Source organism: Cryptomeria japonica, chromosome 9 (genome assembly GCF_030272615.1).
Source record: "Cryptomeria japonica chromosome 9, Sugi_1.0, whole genome shotgun sequence".
Classification (NCBI taxonomy): domain Eukaryota; kingdom Viridiplantae; phylum Streptophyta; class Pinopsida; order Cupressales; family Cupressaceae; genus Cryptomeria; species Cryptomeria japonica.
The window spans coordinates 751,455,182-751,470,492 of record NC_081413.1 but is presented as its reverse complement, the minus strand read 5'-3'; the positions used below and the strand labels follow the sequence as shown (position 1 = coordinate 751,470,492).

The 15,311-nt window shown below is 37.0% G+C and overlaps 1 protein-coding gene across 9 annotated transcripts in view; it reads right to left on the bottom strand.

The window, feature by feature from the left end:
* Positions 1 to 5,899: 5,899 nt before the first annotated feature.
* Positions 5,900 to 15,311, bottom strand: part of LOC131064641 (syntaxin-125) — a 30,478-nt gene continuing 21,066 nt past the window's right edge. For all 9 annotated transcript variants that reach the window (XM_057998848.2, XM_057998857.2, XM_057998849.2 and 6 more), the window contains one exon: positions 5,900 to 7,176. In XM_057998848.2, the coding sequence (XP_057854831.1) occupies positions 6,238 to 7,167 (930 nt within the window). In that variant the 5' untranslated portion in view covers positions 7,168 to 7,176 and the 3' untranslated portion in view covers positions 5,900 to 6,237. The remainder of the gene's footprint in view (positions 7,177 to 15,311) is intronic.

Genomic DNA, 15,311 nt, shown 5'->3' with positions numbered 1-15,311 from the left:
ATTGTACAAGATCTAAAAGGTGAGGACCCCTAGATGACTTTGATTAGATTCTGGATTCAATTTTTTGTTGTTGGCTACTAATGGAACATGATTAAGTAGAACAATAAACTTCTTATGGCTCCTTATTTTAAACACTCGTGGATTCACCCCATTTATCTCTATTTGGAAAGTGAGGCAAGACACTTTGAAAAGGCTGATTTCGTATGATCGGTCCTTTAGTCATGGTCTTAGTTTTGCTACTTCCTAATCACCCAATTCAACAAAGGAGAAAAACCCTAGCCACTATTAAGAGTTTTAAAGGCAAGCACCTTTTTAAAAAAGGAATTTAAGTGTTTCGAGATTTGTGGAATCCAATCACCTTCAACTAGAAGTCTTGGTAGCAGTTGTGATCCTAGTTTAGCCTAGCCCCTCCACCAAACCACCTCTTCTCCAAATTCAATAGTGTGTTCCTCCCAAAGTTTATTCCCTCTTGTCTTCCCTTGCCATTCTATTTTCTTTAAGGATTGGAGGTGATCTAATAAGCACAACATCCATTGCCTTCCCCTTAAAACTATCTATAGGCAACTTCTCCTTATAATATGACCCTCACCTCGCCCCAATGATAAGTAGAGATGCAAACTCTAGTCAAACAAAATGGAATAAATTTGGCCTTAAAACTTGGAAGTTTAAAGCATATGCCTAATTTCAGCTTTTGGCATGGAAAATCCTTCATCTTAAGCTGCCCATTGGTAACCATCTCAAGTTCCTTCATTCACTGATGTCATGTCTTTTTTGCACTAAAGCTAAATCCATAAAGCATGCGTTATGGTTTTGCCCTCATGCCCGCAACCTTTGGAATTCCCTTTTCTCCTTGCTTCTTGCTCTTTCCAACCGGATTAAACATGGAAAACTGCACTTTTGCGTATCTCCCCTCTTCACAATATTCTCAATCAATCTTGAAAGGAAGTCATCCTCAAATTCATCTAGAAATTCCATTGCTATATTGTCTTCTCTAGTACCTCCCCGCCCTTCCAAATTGAAATCCAATTAATTTGCTAGGGTCTCTCTTCAAATTGAGAATTTGTCTGCAGTTCTTCATGATACCTTACCATGCAACAATGAGAGCTTCAAAGAACCATTTGTAATCTTCATACACAACTCCAGTTGGTTGAAGGGTAGATAGTTGTCACAACCAGCTCTCTCGACTACGTCTAATGACTTAGTTCAGTTGCAAGGTTTTGAAGTCTTGTTGGTGGTGATTATGTTACAGCTCCAAGTATGCTACCATTTCAAATTTGAGGGCTTGAAATTTGGTGCTAATCAGTGAGTGTTGGTTGTTTTTGATAGAATTTTGTTTGTGCTTGAGGCTTTAGGTTACTTTGTTTCCTTGATCACTCTGCAACCTATGTAAATGTTAGAGTATCAAAACTCGCCGCAAGAGGCAAGTTTGTTGAGTTGGCGAGTCGAGCCAAGCTCAGCGAGTTTTGACAACTCGTGACTCAGACTCGACGAGTTTTGCTCATAACTTACCTGACTCGGGCAAATCAGGCGAGTTATGGTAAAACTCACCGAGTCCAAGCTCCAAGACTCATGCCACATCATGTCAAACATGGCAGATAGAGAGGCTAAGGCTGTGGCTATGGCAGAGGAGGAGGATAGCGAGTCAGGCGAATTATGGTAAAACTTGCCGAGTCCAAGCTCCAGGACTCGCATCGCAGCATGTCAGACATGGCAGACAAAGAGGCTGAGGTTGTGTCTATGGCAGAGGAGGAGGATAGAGCACGATCTAGCACATGCACAACTGATGTTGATCATTGTGGCACCTCACAGGCAGAGACTATGGCTACTCAATCATCCAGGACCTACCTTAGACACCTTTGTAGGAGGCAGACAGACTGCTCTGAGGTTGAGACTGAGGATGAGTTAGAGCCTGAGCCATAGACTTGTTTTTGTTTACAGTTACATATATGTTTGGGAACATTTGATGTCATGGATTTTATATACATTTGACAACATTTATAACTCTATATATCTATGTTTTCTATTTCCTTCAGCTACAATTTACATTTCTACACATGTGATGGATGTATGTTTATGTATGTGATCAAATTAGCCTCTATTTGATGATGTTATATTGTCTTTAAGCTTTATTGTTAAAAATCTCTAAATTTCAAGGGTATTTTTATTTTGCCGAGTCATAGCCGAGTCACGAGTCGAGTCGGCCTTGCTGAGTCCGAGCCGAGCTTGGGAACTTTGGTAAATGTAATTCTGTGGTAGTGGGGCTGGTTCTTTCACTGCTCATGTAGCAGCTTTCGTTGATTCGCTCTTCTATGAGTGTTCTTAGCTGCTTATTCAAGTTGTATCTGCCTTTTATTTTGCTATTGCTGCTCTCTCAGTAGTGCTTTGTAAATTCTGAATTTCTTATTCCAATAAAAATAAACTAAAGAATATCAGATGGAATACTAGTAAGCCTGTAAGTGAAAAGAGACTAAGGCATTATGAACTAAAGAAAAACATATTTGACATTTTATAAACCACGGCAAACTATGCCAGGTCTGAAATGAGATTAGAGACCAAAGATGTAGAAATGAAGGCCTTGGGATGCAATAATCATCCAAATGTGAGGTTTTATCAAACATAGCCTAAATAGGGATACATCCAGATGCAAATATTGAAGCAAGCATATGCGAATTTAATTAAATAAGGGTGGATATAAGGCGATCAGGTCTGAAACAGACATCAGAGGTAAATCATGGAAATAAGACCAAGGTATGTTGAAATGAACAGCCGAACTTGATCGAAGAACTAATAAATAAACATGTAAATGTGGATAAACAATTGGTTCAAGTCTGTGAACAATGGAATTAGAAAAAGGATCATAGCAATAACCTTAAATTTAAGTCACATCCACAACATTGCCTTTAATTCTATTCGTATGTTAGAGATTACGAAGGAAAGATTTTTCCTTTTTAGCCTCATTTTTTGTACTAAGGGAGTCAAGTGGGACGTTTGGTGTTTTAAATAAATGGTGCCTAGTAATAATTTTTATTACTATGGCATGCATCCCATCTACACTATATTTTTCTGCAATTTTCCTTTTTTTGTTATCCAAGTGTTGGCTTCTGAGAGTGGCTAAGTCTATGTTGTTTGTTAATGCTATTACCATGGGAGGTGACAGGGTGAGAATTGAATCGAGTCCCCATTTTGAATTCAAAGTTGACAGTGCTATTTGGCATTTATGTTCGGAGGGTGGAGTTTCTCTATTCATAGAATATAGTAATGATTTCAATGAAATCCTTTCCGTCCAATTTGCAACCTCTTGGGAGAATCATAGAGTTAAGGTGGGTGGGATTTTGTTTGAGGTAAACGAAGATGTTGTAGCTAAAGCTACTGGGTTCTGCACTAAGGGCAGAAAATGGAAGAAGCACAGTAGGGTTGTCAACAACGAAATCCTGGCTCTCTTTTCTAAGGAGGGTGAACAACCTGTTAAGCTACATGGAGGGTTTGATCGTGAGTAGCTTCTGCCACCATGGAATCGAGTATGCCTAATGATTCTAAATTTCTTCACTCTCGAAGGAAGGTTTGAAGTTTACTATTACTATCATCTCCTGATTCTGAATCATTTCCACCATAGTGCTTTGATTTGTTTCCAATACTTCCTCATCCACTCCCTCGAAAACTCCATTAGGAATGCCCTGGAAGTGGCTGGGAACTCTGATACAAAGCCTACCCCCCTTCACAAGGGGCTTATTTATCACCTCTATCATTTCCACTTAGCCATGTGCCCTCCCAATTAGACTATTGTGATTGAGGCCCCCCAATATTCTAACTCCCTGCCCGTGGCGACCATTCTAGATTCTCCTAGTGGCCACCATAGCAACAAGAAATGCCTTAGGATTTCGAGTGCCTGCAAACCCTCCACTAAAACCACTCCTTGGATAACTACTCCCACCACTTCCATCCCAACCACCCCCCAGAGGAATAAGACCACTCCTAACACCCCCCTTTTCCGTGCATAGCCTTGCTGCGATCAGTCTCTAAGACCTAAAACAATGTACTACCCTACCAGGCTCTACTAAATCTGGGAAAGCTACCCCCCACCAAGAAAGCAAAGAAAAACCAAGCCTAGGTCCGCCTTGAGGAAATTGAAAGTGATGAGGAGTCGACCCAGGCCAATAGGGAGGAAGAGAAGTTGGGTGTGGGTAATTCCAACCCTAGGAGGTCTAATAGGTTGGCGAGGAGATCTTCAGGAAAAGCTAAAGAACAAAATGGAGGTAGACGAAACTAGGGAGGGTTCTGTAATGGAGGAAGATACTACAAAGTTAGAGGAAGAGAACAGTTCGGAAAAGACAATCAGTGGCCACTCGGAGAGCGCTAGGTTGAGGTTGCTTGACCTGACAAAGGATACCCATCTCTCGGAGGATGACCTCTCTGCTGAAGAGACTCAACCAGTCGGGGGGACTCATTCGTTTGTAAATGTGAAACTACTGCTACAGACCTAGCTACCCTCAAGACGAAGGTGATTGACTTGGAAAAGATGGTGCACCTTTCCAAATTCGGCTCAAAGGTGATGCATAGCTCTGCAACTACTCTATGCTTGTTGCAAAAGAAGGTGCTCGGGAAGGATGCAAAAGATGAAGAAAATTACAAAGATCTCTTTATATTGCAAACGGAAGATTGGGGCAGCCTGTTTGCCTAGCTACTTGTTGGCTATTTTTTGGGTTTCCTGTCGTATAAGTTTTATAAACTATTATACTGTTATAGACTTTCATACTGCCAAGTTTACTCTAAATTGCTTTTTGATATTATAGTTTGGATTATTTGGTGTTGTTAATGGCTGGTTAAAGCTGCGTACGGGCTATTTGCTATAAAGTCAGCACCCTTGTTTTGCTGTTGTTTGATATCGAAAACAATGCCCATAAATAAAACTTGATTAAAGTATCAAATATTTGTTAGTTTAAATTTTAAAAATAAATCAATTTAACTTTTGGTAACTAGGTTTAATTTAAATCTTGACAAAATAGAAACCAAATAAGACTGGAAGGCAAAAAGATCAAAAGAAATAAAATAAAAAGGAGGGCACTGAATTTCTTGGAGAAACTTGGTCGTGTTGTGGTACGAGTACAACCCTAGGTTTGATCCTGTCTGGGACATAGAAATTACATTGTATCATAGTTAGGATAGATGTCCTGGTCACAGAAAAGACTGGTAATTCAGTGGTAGAGCATCCCAGTATGCATTAAAGAGGTCTTAGGTGTTAATCCTAACAGATCCTTGAAAAGTAAGTCCTAATCTATAAAAACTTGATTATAAAGCAGCAATACAAAGGAACATCTGGAATGTTGATTCAATTGAGACTGTTGAATTTGACAAGGTATTTACATCATATCAAGCAACATCAAACCAGGGAAATGGTCAGCTTGATAAAAGTTAGTTTCATAATAAAAATTCCTCAATCTTTATTTGGTATAGATGTCCAAATATTATCATGATATCACCAATAATTTTAATAAGTATTTCAACTGAAATTTAAGGATGTTTAATTAATTACATTGCAACAAAATTTGTCCTGAGATTCAATAAATAGGTTTGTGTATCCTCAAAATTTATCTAATATGTAAAAATTAAAAAATTGAATACCATATTTTGGACAATAAAAATTATTATTCAGTTAATCCCAGAAACACTAAACCCATTGCTGAAAACTCCTGAGATCTCTAAAATATCTACTATGATGCATAAATTTATTTTACTTAGATTGTGAGAGGGCATTGCAGAATTTCCTACCAAACTCTAAAAGGTTGAATGGAAACAGATTAAATCTAAAACCTCAGAAAAACAGCCAACGAACAACCCATCCTTGTAGCATAACTTGGATGAATATAAGTATATCTTTTCATGGACGAATAGGAAAGCAAAGTTTATTCTAAAAAAATTGAACAGACCAGAGAACAAATATATAAATTATAAACTGAACATCAAACAGGAGTCCATCTCTGCTGTAATTTGTCACTCTCAAACCAAATTCAACACAGTATTACATTTTCAGGGATTGCATCGAAGAAAAAAACAAGAAGAAAACAGATATTCAAACCCAGAAATCCTTCAATCAATTGATCACTACTAAATGGAACTAGTCTGCACTTTCCGAGACCTACCACTTGGATATAATCTGTATGAATACAGCCTGGAGTTAAAATCATGTAGCTGAGGCCGAATTTCTGTGAGAAGGATATGCTCCCCATTTTGAAAAAAATGTTACTTCTTCTTTTTCATGCTAGCTACAATAGGAACAACAATAATCAGAATAATAATCAGAAGCAAAATAATGCCTATACACATACATTTCCTTGAACTTCTTTGATGCTTCTTAGCAACTTGAAGCTGCTGAGCTCCATGGTTAACAAAAGAAGCAGCATTAGTAACATGATGTTCAATATCATTGAGTTGCTCTCCTTGGGCTTCAACTAGAACAGCCATATCCAGAAATATCTGATGCAAATCAAGTAAATTCCGCTCAAGCTCCATGGCAGCATCATGGCGCTCTCGAATCTCATGTACGGTATCAAGAACATGGCCACGGCCTTGTTCTTGGATGGCCTTCTGAAGAAAGTTTTCACTATCCCCTGTTTGTATAATGTTTTCTATGGTCTCTTCATCTGCATGCTCACCTGTGACAGTATAGTATCTTCTTTCAATCGTTTCTCTATATTCTCCCATGATCTTTTGTCTCAAAACCTGGAAATCTCCCATCAAATCCTTCAATTTCTTTCTCAGCCCATTCACAACTGAGGTACGGGTTCGATCTGTGGGAGTCCCCCGCCCACACCCAGGCAATTTATGGTTTGCAATATTGGCATTATCAAGAGCTTCAAGTTTTCCTTTAATCAGCTTAGACTTTTTGAGAACTATTTCAATATCTTTATCCATTCTATCTCTCAAATTTTTCATAGTTTTAGCATTGTGGATGGTTTTGCTTTCTTCATTTGCATCTTGCAGCTTCTTCAGCAGTCCTTCTACCAAATCCATATCATTTTTCACATCGCCAATTTCATCAAAGAATTTACCTAGGTTTTTTTCAGTGTTGATACTTATCATTTCCACATCATGCCCACTCTCCAAATCATTCATAGCCTCTTCCCTAAGATTTCCATATCGTTTGAAGGATCTTGAGAGAAGATCATTCATTTTGTCAATCTGCAAAGAGAAATACCAAAAATCAGAGCATAATGCAGAAATCCAACATGGAATTAAATTTTAGTCAATTCTTGTAAAGCACTGAAGAATTATCATGTTTTAAGAAAAATACCAAACAAAAATAGACTTGATAACAACCACATATTCTTATCAAAAACACATTACACTTGCCTAAGGTTTTGAAATTTGTCTTGCATCTGTTGCAATAAATACTCCTCAGTCCTTGCCTCAAGTGAAAGTATATCAATTATCCATGCAACAAATATGAATGGATATTTCCTCTCCAATTTATAAAAAAGATGTCTATGAAATGGCCCATTGCTTAGGTACAAATAGGTATGATGCTTGATGTAAGAGCATCCTAGGCCCATAAACAATCTTGATGAACCAAAAATAATTTATTTATGCTTGTTTGTCTTTTGCAGGTTTTAAATCTTGTTTTTGTCTTCAAACAATCAGTTTTTGTATAGTTAGTATTCTCGTTCAGCGTTACTGCAATTATATCCAATCATCATAGCAGTTTAACTATAGCATCTGCAGGCTGCCATGAAAATGTCCATGTCTTCAGTTTTGTATTTTATGCAATATAATAAATTGTGGCTTGCTGCACCAGGGTAAGGAATCTTAAAAGCGTTGGGCCATAAAATTGAACTTCACACTAATGGCCAATTTCACTCATGACATTATTGGTATTAGGAAGGTTCATCTTGTATATCTTTTTGCACAGAAGAAGGTGATCATCTACCTGATTCATAGTAATGCATCCAATACCATGCCGGAATCAAAGTTGAACTCATTTAATATTAATCCCATGATCCTTCTACCATAGCGCATGGAGCAATTTATTACATTTTTTTTCGGTGTTACTTATTATATCAAACTTCACCATAAAAAGGTAGAAAATCACTTAATACAGGCACAATTTAGAAAGACAGAAAAGAGTAGCTCAGTGGCAACTCAAGAGAATAAGATCAGAACAGATTGTAAGGGATTCTCTAGCCACATACTTGATTTATGCTATTTTTCATTGTAATCAAAGACTAAGGCCTAGATTTGATTGTAAGCCCAGGAGCATAATTTTGAATGTAATTTGGATATTAAATCAATAAAATATAGTTTCATGTTGACTTTTCATTTCATTGTGTGTTGCGCATGAATATTGTGATACGTTGCATGGTTGGATAGTCCTTTATTGGACCCTCCATTGATGGCTTCATTAAGTAGTATCAAAGCAGGTTGTGCCCAACACCAAGTGAGAGTCTGACATTAAATAGTATCAAACAAAATAAGTTATCTTCCAGTATTGTGGTGTTAAGTAGAAGGTATCTAAATTATTTGCAAAGAATTGACGTGAGGTAGTCAATACCACGATGCTAGAGCTAAGTCAAGATGTCCCCATGAAGAGTGAGTAGAGGTCAAGGTGCTGCTCACATAGCAGGAAAGATAGAAGAAATGAGGGATATGATGAGAAATGTTCAAGTCAAATTAGATGTTGCTGAGGAAGATTGCAGAAGAGGTCATGTACCTAGAATAGATAAAATTAATGGAGAAGAAAAAAGAGGAAATGAACAAGCTGCAGAATAGTATGAAGAAGATCGAGAAGTGAGATTGTGAGAGATTGGTATGGAAACTCCATTTGAAGTCCCTAGTTATTCTAGAAGTTTGAATCCCGATAAATTGATAGATTGGCTAACAGAGATGGAAGAATACTTTTGAGTATGAAGAGATCTCAAATCCATAGAGTGAATATTGCTAGAAACAAATCGAAAGGCCATGTGATATGCTGGAAGGAAGTCGAATTGCAGAGAAATGGAAGAGGGAAATAAAAGATCGTAAAGTGGGACAGGACGGAGTTGAAATTGGAAGCAAAGTTTATCCCTATAGAATGTAATATCTATTTAAGAAATTGCTATACCTAAGGCTAAGACAAAAGGGCCAATGATCCAATCACCATGAAGTAGATCAAGAAAAGCTGGCATGATACATCAATGGTTTGAGAGGAAGCTTCCAAACGGAGTTCAGTATGATGAGATTGGAGACAACAGAAGAATAGCCCTGAAAGCAGAAGAAGTTAAGCAGAAAATTTCAGATCAGACAAAGTAAGCCAAGATGAAGAGGCAGTAGATTTTAGAAAGGGAGAAGACAAGGTAGCGGAAGAGGACAAGGTCATGATAAACAGAAGAAAGAAAGAGTTATAGTTCTTCCCATGGTGACATATCAAACAATTTTCAAAGAGGCGGAGTCAAATTTTGACCAGTAAAATAGGAGGATATTCCTCACACAAATTCATCAACAATGGAGTTTTGTATACAAGAGCTCTTAATACTTTTTGACAACTGCATTTACCATCCATAATGGCTTACAAATAACAAAAGGTATGAAAAGCACACATAACAAAGATCTAAACACTCAGAAATGTGGAACTAGAAGCTCAAAATTTAGAAACACACATTTATCTAGAGAAAACCTACTCCAAGTTAAAAGGTTCAGTCTAGGAGGCAAATACTTCCTATTCTGAAATACAATAAGTACAACGGGTTCAGAAAGACCAATTCAACCCCGACAAGCTCCAACACCACTGAAGAGCTCTACAACACTCAATTTCACACTCCCCTATTACAAATAGGCTTCAAAAACACATACACCCTCCACAATGGCTCTACACACCATCAACTAGAATGTTCTCTCCTCTTCTAGGAATCTAGAAGGTTCATAACAAACTTCTTGATTTCCATCCCAACAAAGAGAACAATAATGTCCAAAATAGAAAAGAAAACACTACAACACTCTTCATTTTCCAACTTTCCACCAATATACAAGTCCAGTTGCCCCTTTAATAGTTATATGTTTCCCAAGGCATATGCAATTTTCCAAGGGCAAACACCTAATTCAGCAAGATCTTCCAAGGGCCGTAACTTTTACATCTAGATTCAATATTAAGTCTAGTTTTTCTTGATATTGTACTATTTTTTAAGAGGACTATCTGAATATGCAATAAAATCCATTTTTTGATTTCATAGGCCCATTCATTTTTCTCCTACAACATGACTGCATTTATGGGGACCAAAATCAGCTGAATCAAACCTGAAAGTTGTCTCATCTGCCAATGAAGATTTTGTTAAACTTTTCATGGACCAACTAGGAGTTGAACCTAGGACCTCCCAATTGCTGTTGGAGTGCTTTACTACTGAGCTACTGGACATTTTAGTGACCAGTCCATCTTTGGTTTGAGTGTGGCTCATTTTCCAACACCCCACTTTGAACCACACTATAGATGCTTGGGGATCCTAACTTGGATTGGCTTTGCTGACCTGGGCTCTGATACCAGCTAAACTTTTCAGGGACCAGCTAGCAGTTGAACCTAGGACCTTCCATTTGCTGCTGGGGTGCTCTACCGTTGAGATACAAACCCTCTTGGTGACCAGTCCATCTTTGGTTCCAATGTGGCTCATTTTCCAATAAATTTTGAGATGTTCCATATCATCCCAAAGCATAAAAGAAATTGGCAAATATTCAAAATAACCCCATTGCATTGGTTGAAACTCTGCTATTGGGCTCCTCAGCAACTCACTGACAGCTAAAATGGCATGTCCAAATGTCAATTACATCCAAATTTATGGATCAAATTTGGTAGAGGCAGATCTTTTTGTTGTACCTATTTTAAGTATGGAAATGCAGAGAATGGAGCATTTAAATCTCCTCAATCTCAAGTAAGTAATGCAAAAAGATTAGAAATTATTTATAAAGCCGGATATACTAATGAAAAACAATTAGCATCACTAAGTCAAGTGAATGAACCAGAAAAAGATGACTCACTTCTGGTTCATTCACTATTGATGAGAAGAGTTTTGGTGAAACCGACTAAAGAGAGTATTAATCCAATACAAAGGAAGAATTTATTCAAAACAATATGATAGCTAAAGGCAAGTATTGTAAGGTAATTGTAGATGATCAAAGTACAAATTATCTTGTGCCCAGTGAAATGGTGAAGTTGAAATTGAAAAATATTGAGCATCCAAATCCATATGGGGTATGATAGTTGCAAAAAGAACACAAGGTATTGGTAAGTGAACAATGTTTGGTAAAATTCATGATATGAGCTTAATATGAAGAGGTGATATGTAATGTTATGCCAATAGATTTATGCTGCCTATTGTTGGGTAGACCATTGCAATTTGACAAAAATCTAATCATAATGGAAGAGAGACCATAGACACCTTGATGAAGGATTGAGAAGCATATTATTACTCTGTTGAAGGGCATAGGAGATGAAATGAGTGGTGTCACTAGAATATGTTTGATGGATGGTAAAAAGTTACTTAAGGATCGAAGCATGAGAAGTTGTATTTGGCTATAGTTCCTAAGTTATTTAGTAGCACAAATGAAGGTGAGTTGGGAACAAGATTTAATGATATAATATCAAATAAATTGCCAAAAGGATTACCACCAATGATGAGTACCAATCACCATATGAATTTGATTCTAGGTGAAAGTTTAACAAATAATGGTACTCATAGGATGATGCCAATGGAAAATGAAGAGTTGAATAGGCAAGCATAGGGTCTACTGAAGAAAGGATTAATTAGATAAATTCTAAGTCATAGGGTCTATTGACGAAAGAATTAATTAGAGGAAGTCTTAGTCCTTGTGCAACACTAGTAATACTACCACCAAAGAAAGGAGGCGAAAGATGTGTATAAATTCCAAAGAAATAAAGAAGATCACTATCAAGTATATATTTCCATTACTAATGACAAATGGTTTGATGGATTGTTTGAGTAGTGCAAAGTACTGTTGTTACTTTGGATTGGCACACCTCTTTGGAGGGTTGGATGCAATAAAAATGGGTGGTGCAAAGGCAATAGCCACAAGACAAAAAGTCAAAGGACTTGCACTCATAGACAAGTATATGCAAATAGCTTCCTAAGTGTGCGAACAAACCCGTAGCACCACTCACCAAATCAACAAAAAGCATGCACTCATGAATTTATTGGTTGTAAGAAACGCCATCAATATGAAAATTTGAGTGTTCACAATTTTATTGAAGCATGTGGGAAACACCTACGAAGGCAAATTTTGTCTTTTAATTCTACAATTATACTACTTACTAAAAAGAAGCTAGTCTAAAGCAATTTAACTTTTAATCTAAATAGAGAGAGGAAAAGAGTTAGAAGATGCTTGAAAGTAAAGGGGATAGGGTTATAAATTTGCATTAAAATAAAAGTTGACAGTGTAATGAAAATAAAACAAAAGGGTGATGTGGCAAATACTAGTGATTAAATGACTCTCCCTATAGCATTCAACCAACGTATCAACGATGGACACTCTAATTGTAGTTAGGGATGGTTCAACATATTTCCATGAAGTCACTAGTAGGTAGAACTCCAAATAGGCATCAACAAGGCCTACAACTTTCAAATACATACAAGTAGGCTTGTTTTTACTTAAGGACCATAAGTAGACAACTCTTGCACACATAACATTAAGAGAGAGAACACTCTTTGCAACAAGTTTTGAAGAACAAAAGCCAAAAAAAGAACTTGTATTTATTCAATGTAATGTCCTCATTTTTAGCAAAAGTGATTTGTGAACAATTAGCCTAATTTCCAAGTTCTTCCAAAGGCTAATTAGTATGCTTGGGAGAACTCCAAAGTTCTTGAACTGCACAAGTTTACTATCGTAGGGTCTTTATTTAGGGCAATGAGCTCAGTTGATGGTATGGATCATCATGACACTTTTAGAAGTGGTTTCCAACTTTTGATGGGATCTTGAAACTTCTTGGAGGGGCGGTATATTTTTAGTAAGCCACCCAGTTGGCTCTGATCATCATTTCAAACATTCAGTATCATGTTGATGTGATCATAGTTTTATTCTGATGTTGTTTAATTTCTTTCCGCAACTCGAAAAAAAATAATATAAATATTCACTTGTCTCTAATGTTATATTATTACAGTGACAGCTTAAGTGTAATATCTTTTTTAAATGGTGTTAAGTGAGCTCAAAAGTGGACACTTACGACATCACGAGCCTTTTTGCACATTGAAATGTTATTTATATTTCAAAAAAGGTCATTTTGGATGAAAAATGAATTATTACAATTTTAAATTGAATATTTCCCTCCAAAAAGCTATATAAGGAGGATGTTGGCTCATTTGAAGAGTGAGATTTGTGAATGATACTGTTATGCTGTTGGAATGGACATGAGTTCTTGCAAAACTTCTTGAGGACAAAAACCCTATTGGAGTTGTTGGTTTCAGGAACAAACCCCACTAGCTAGCTGGTGTGGTTTCATTCAAAGGCCACCATTGTGCCACAGGTTGAAGCTCCAATTTGAGTTGCAGATATGAGGATCTTTGTTGTGTTTTGACATTGTTGTTGGAGTGTTTTTAGAAATTTTTAGTGAGATTGAAGGGTGATATTAGTGTTTTATCTTTGGTTGGGTCATAGCATTCCAAAACAGACCTGCAGCTATCGATGGCAAGTTGGGGGTTCTATTCAATCCCATGAGACTTATAATCAGTTAAATACTATTCTATAAGTCTGGCCGCCCCTTATTTCATTGCCCACTTACTGGTTTGAAGAGTTTAGAGTGGGGTTCATGCAGATTTGAACGGCCGGGTATAGGCCGTACTACCTCCAGGCAAAGGTATGAATGCTGAATAGTAAAATTTCCCTCCTTTCCTTGCTCTCTCTTGCTTGGATGATGGTATCTATACATTATGAATCTGGTTACACATGTTTGGAGGTGTATTTCATTTCATTGGTGTGAATTTGAAGTGGTGTATTCAGCTGGTTAGAGTTTACCATTGCAGTAAATTTATATCAGACCTGCATTATTAGTTTACCAGAAGGCAAAGAAGTATTTTCAGACCAGCACTAGTCTTCTTACTCATCATTCTAAGGTACAATGTTGTTATTTTCCAGTTGGGTGAATTAGTTCCATGGTTTTGGGTTCATTTTGAGGGTTTTCAGCAGTACTTTCTTTTATTACCATTTTGTAACGGTAGATATACATCTATTTTGACATGATTATATGTGAGCTAACATTGTAACACTGGATGGTAGTACCAACTATGGGATTGTTCTTCATTTAATGCCGATACTTACCCCACTAAATAAGTGGTAATGTTGTAATTGCTCACCACTGGATAAGTGGAAGAGGCTTGGTTTTACATTTCAATATTGTATAAGCTTTCCCACTAAATAAGTGGAAGTTCCTTTGTAATTCCCAATTAAAAAAGTGGATGTTTACTTCTTTCATTATTTGCATATGCACCCTACTGAATAATTGGTTTTGGCTGGCTTGCTACCTGGTGCTTTCCTTTCAATTGCTGCATTTCAGTTGATTGTAATCCTGAACACCGTATGCTCTCCCCTTGCCCATTCTAGGATCTGGATGATAAGAAAGTGGGATGGAAGTTTCTTGTATCTTATTTCCAGTTGCAATATTTTCAAAAACAAATCTAGGAATTCTATTACATTCAAGAGCCAAAAACTCTTTACGAGAGAGCATCCCCCCTATTTATACATATAAGGAAGATCTGAATCATGCAATTGCAATAATTGGAGACTACAAAAAATGAAAGAGAGAGAAAAGAAGGGGTAGATATCAGGCTGCATAACATCTGGCTGATAATTAGCTAAAGATGTTGAATTCACAGTTGAGATGATGCTTGGACGAGTAATTAGAGGACCAGCAACTTCATTTTGGTTTATGATGGAAGCAAAGATTTTAGTTAAGCTTGTCAGAAAAGATCACATGAATAAATAATGAGCCCCTAGACTTCGGTTGATTGATGAATTTTGAGCATTCATGAGGGCTCATAAGTAGTATGCTACAATAGTAGGTTGATAAGGTAGTTGAGGTGCATGATAGGAACATTCCAGGACCTCTTGGATTTGGACATGTTAGCACCTAAGCTACCAATATTGGTAAGTGTTTGAGAAAAACATTTTAGGTTTGGGTTCATTGTGGGTTCCAACATACAAAAATGTATAAAGACCATAAATATATACATATTTGTAGCCTAAAATCAGAAATAATATAGGCGTCTAATTTTTTTAATGTACGACGATATTTTTACGCTTTGTACAATGTTAATAAAGTTGATATATAATATAATAATATAATAGTA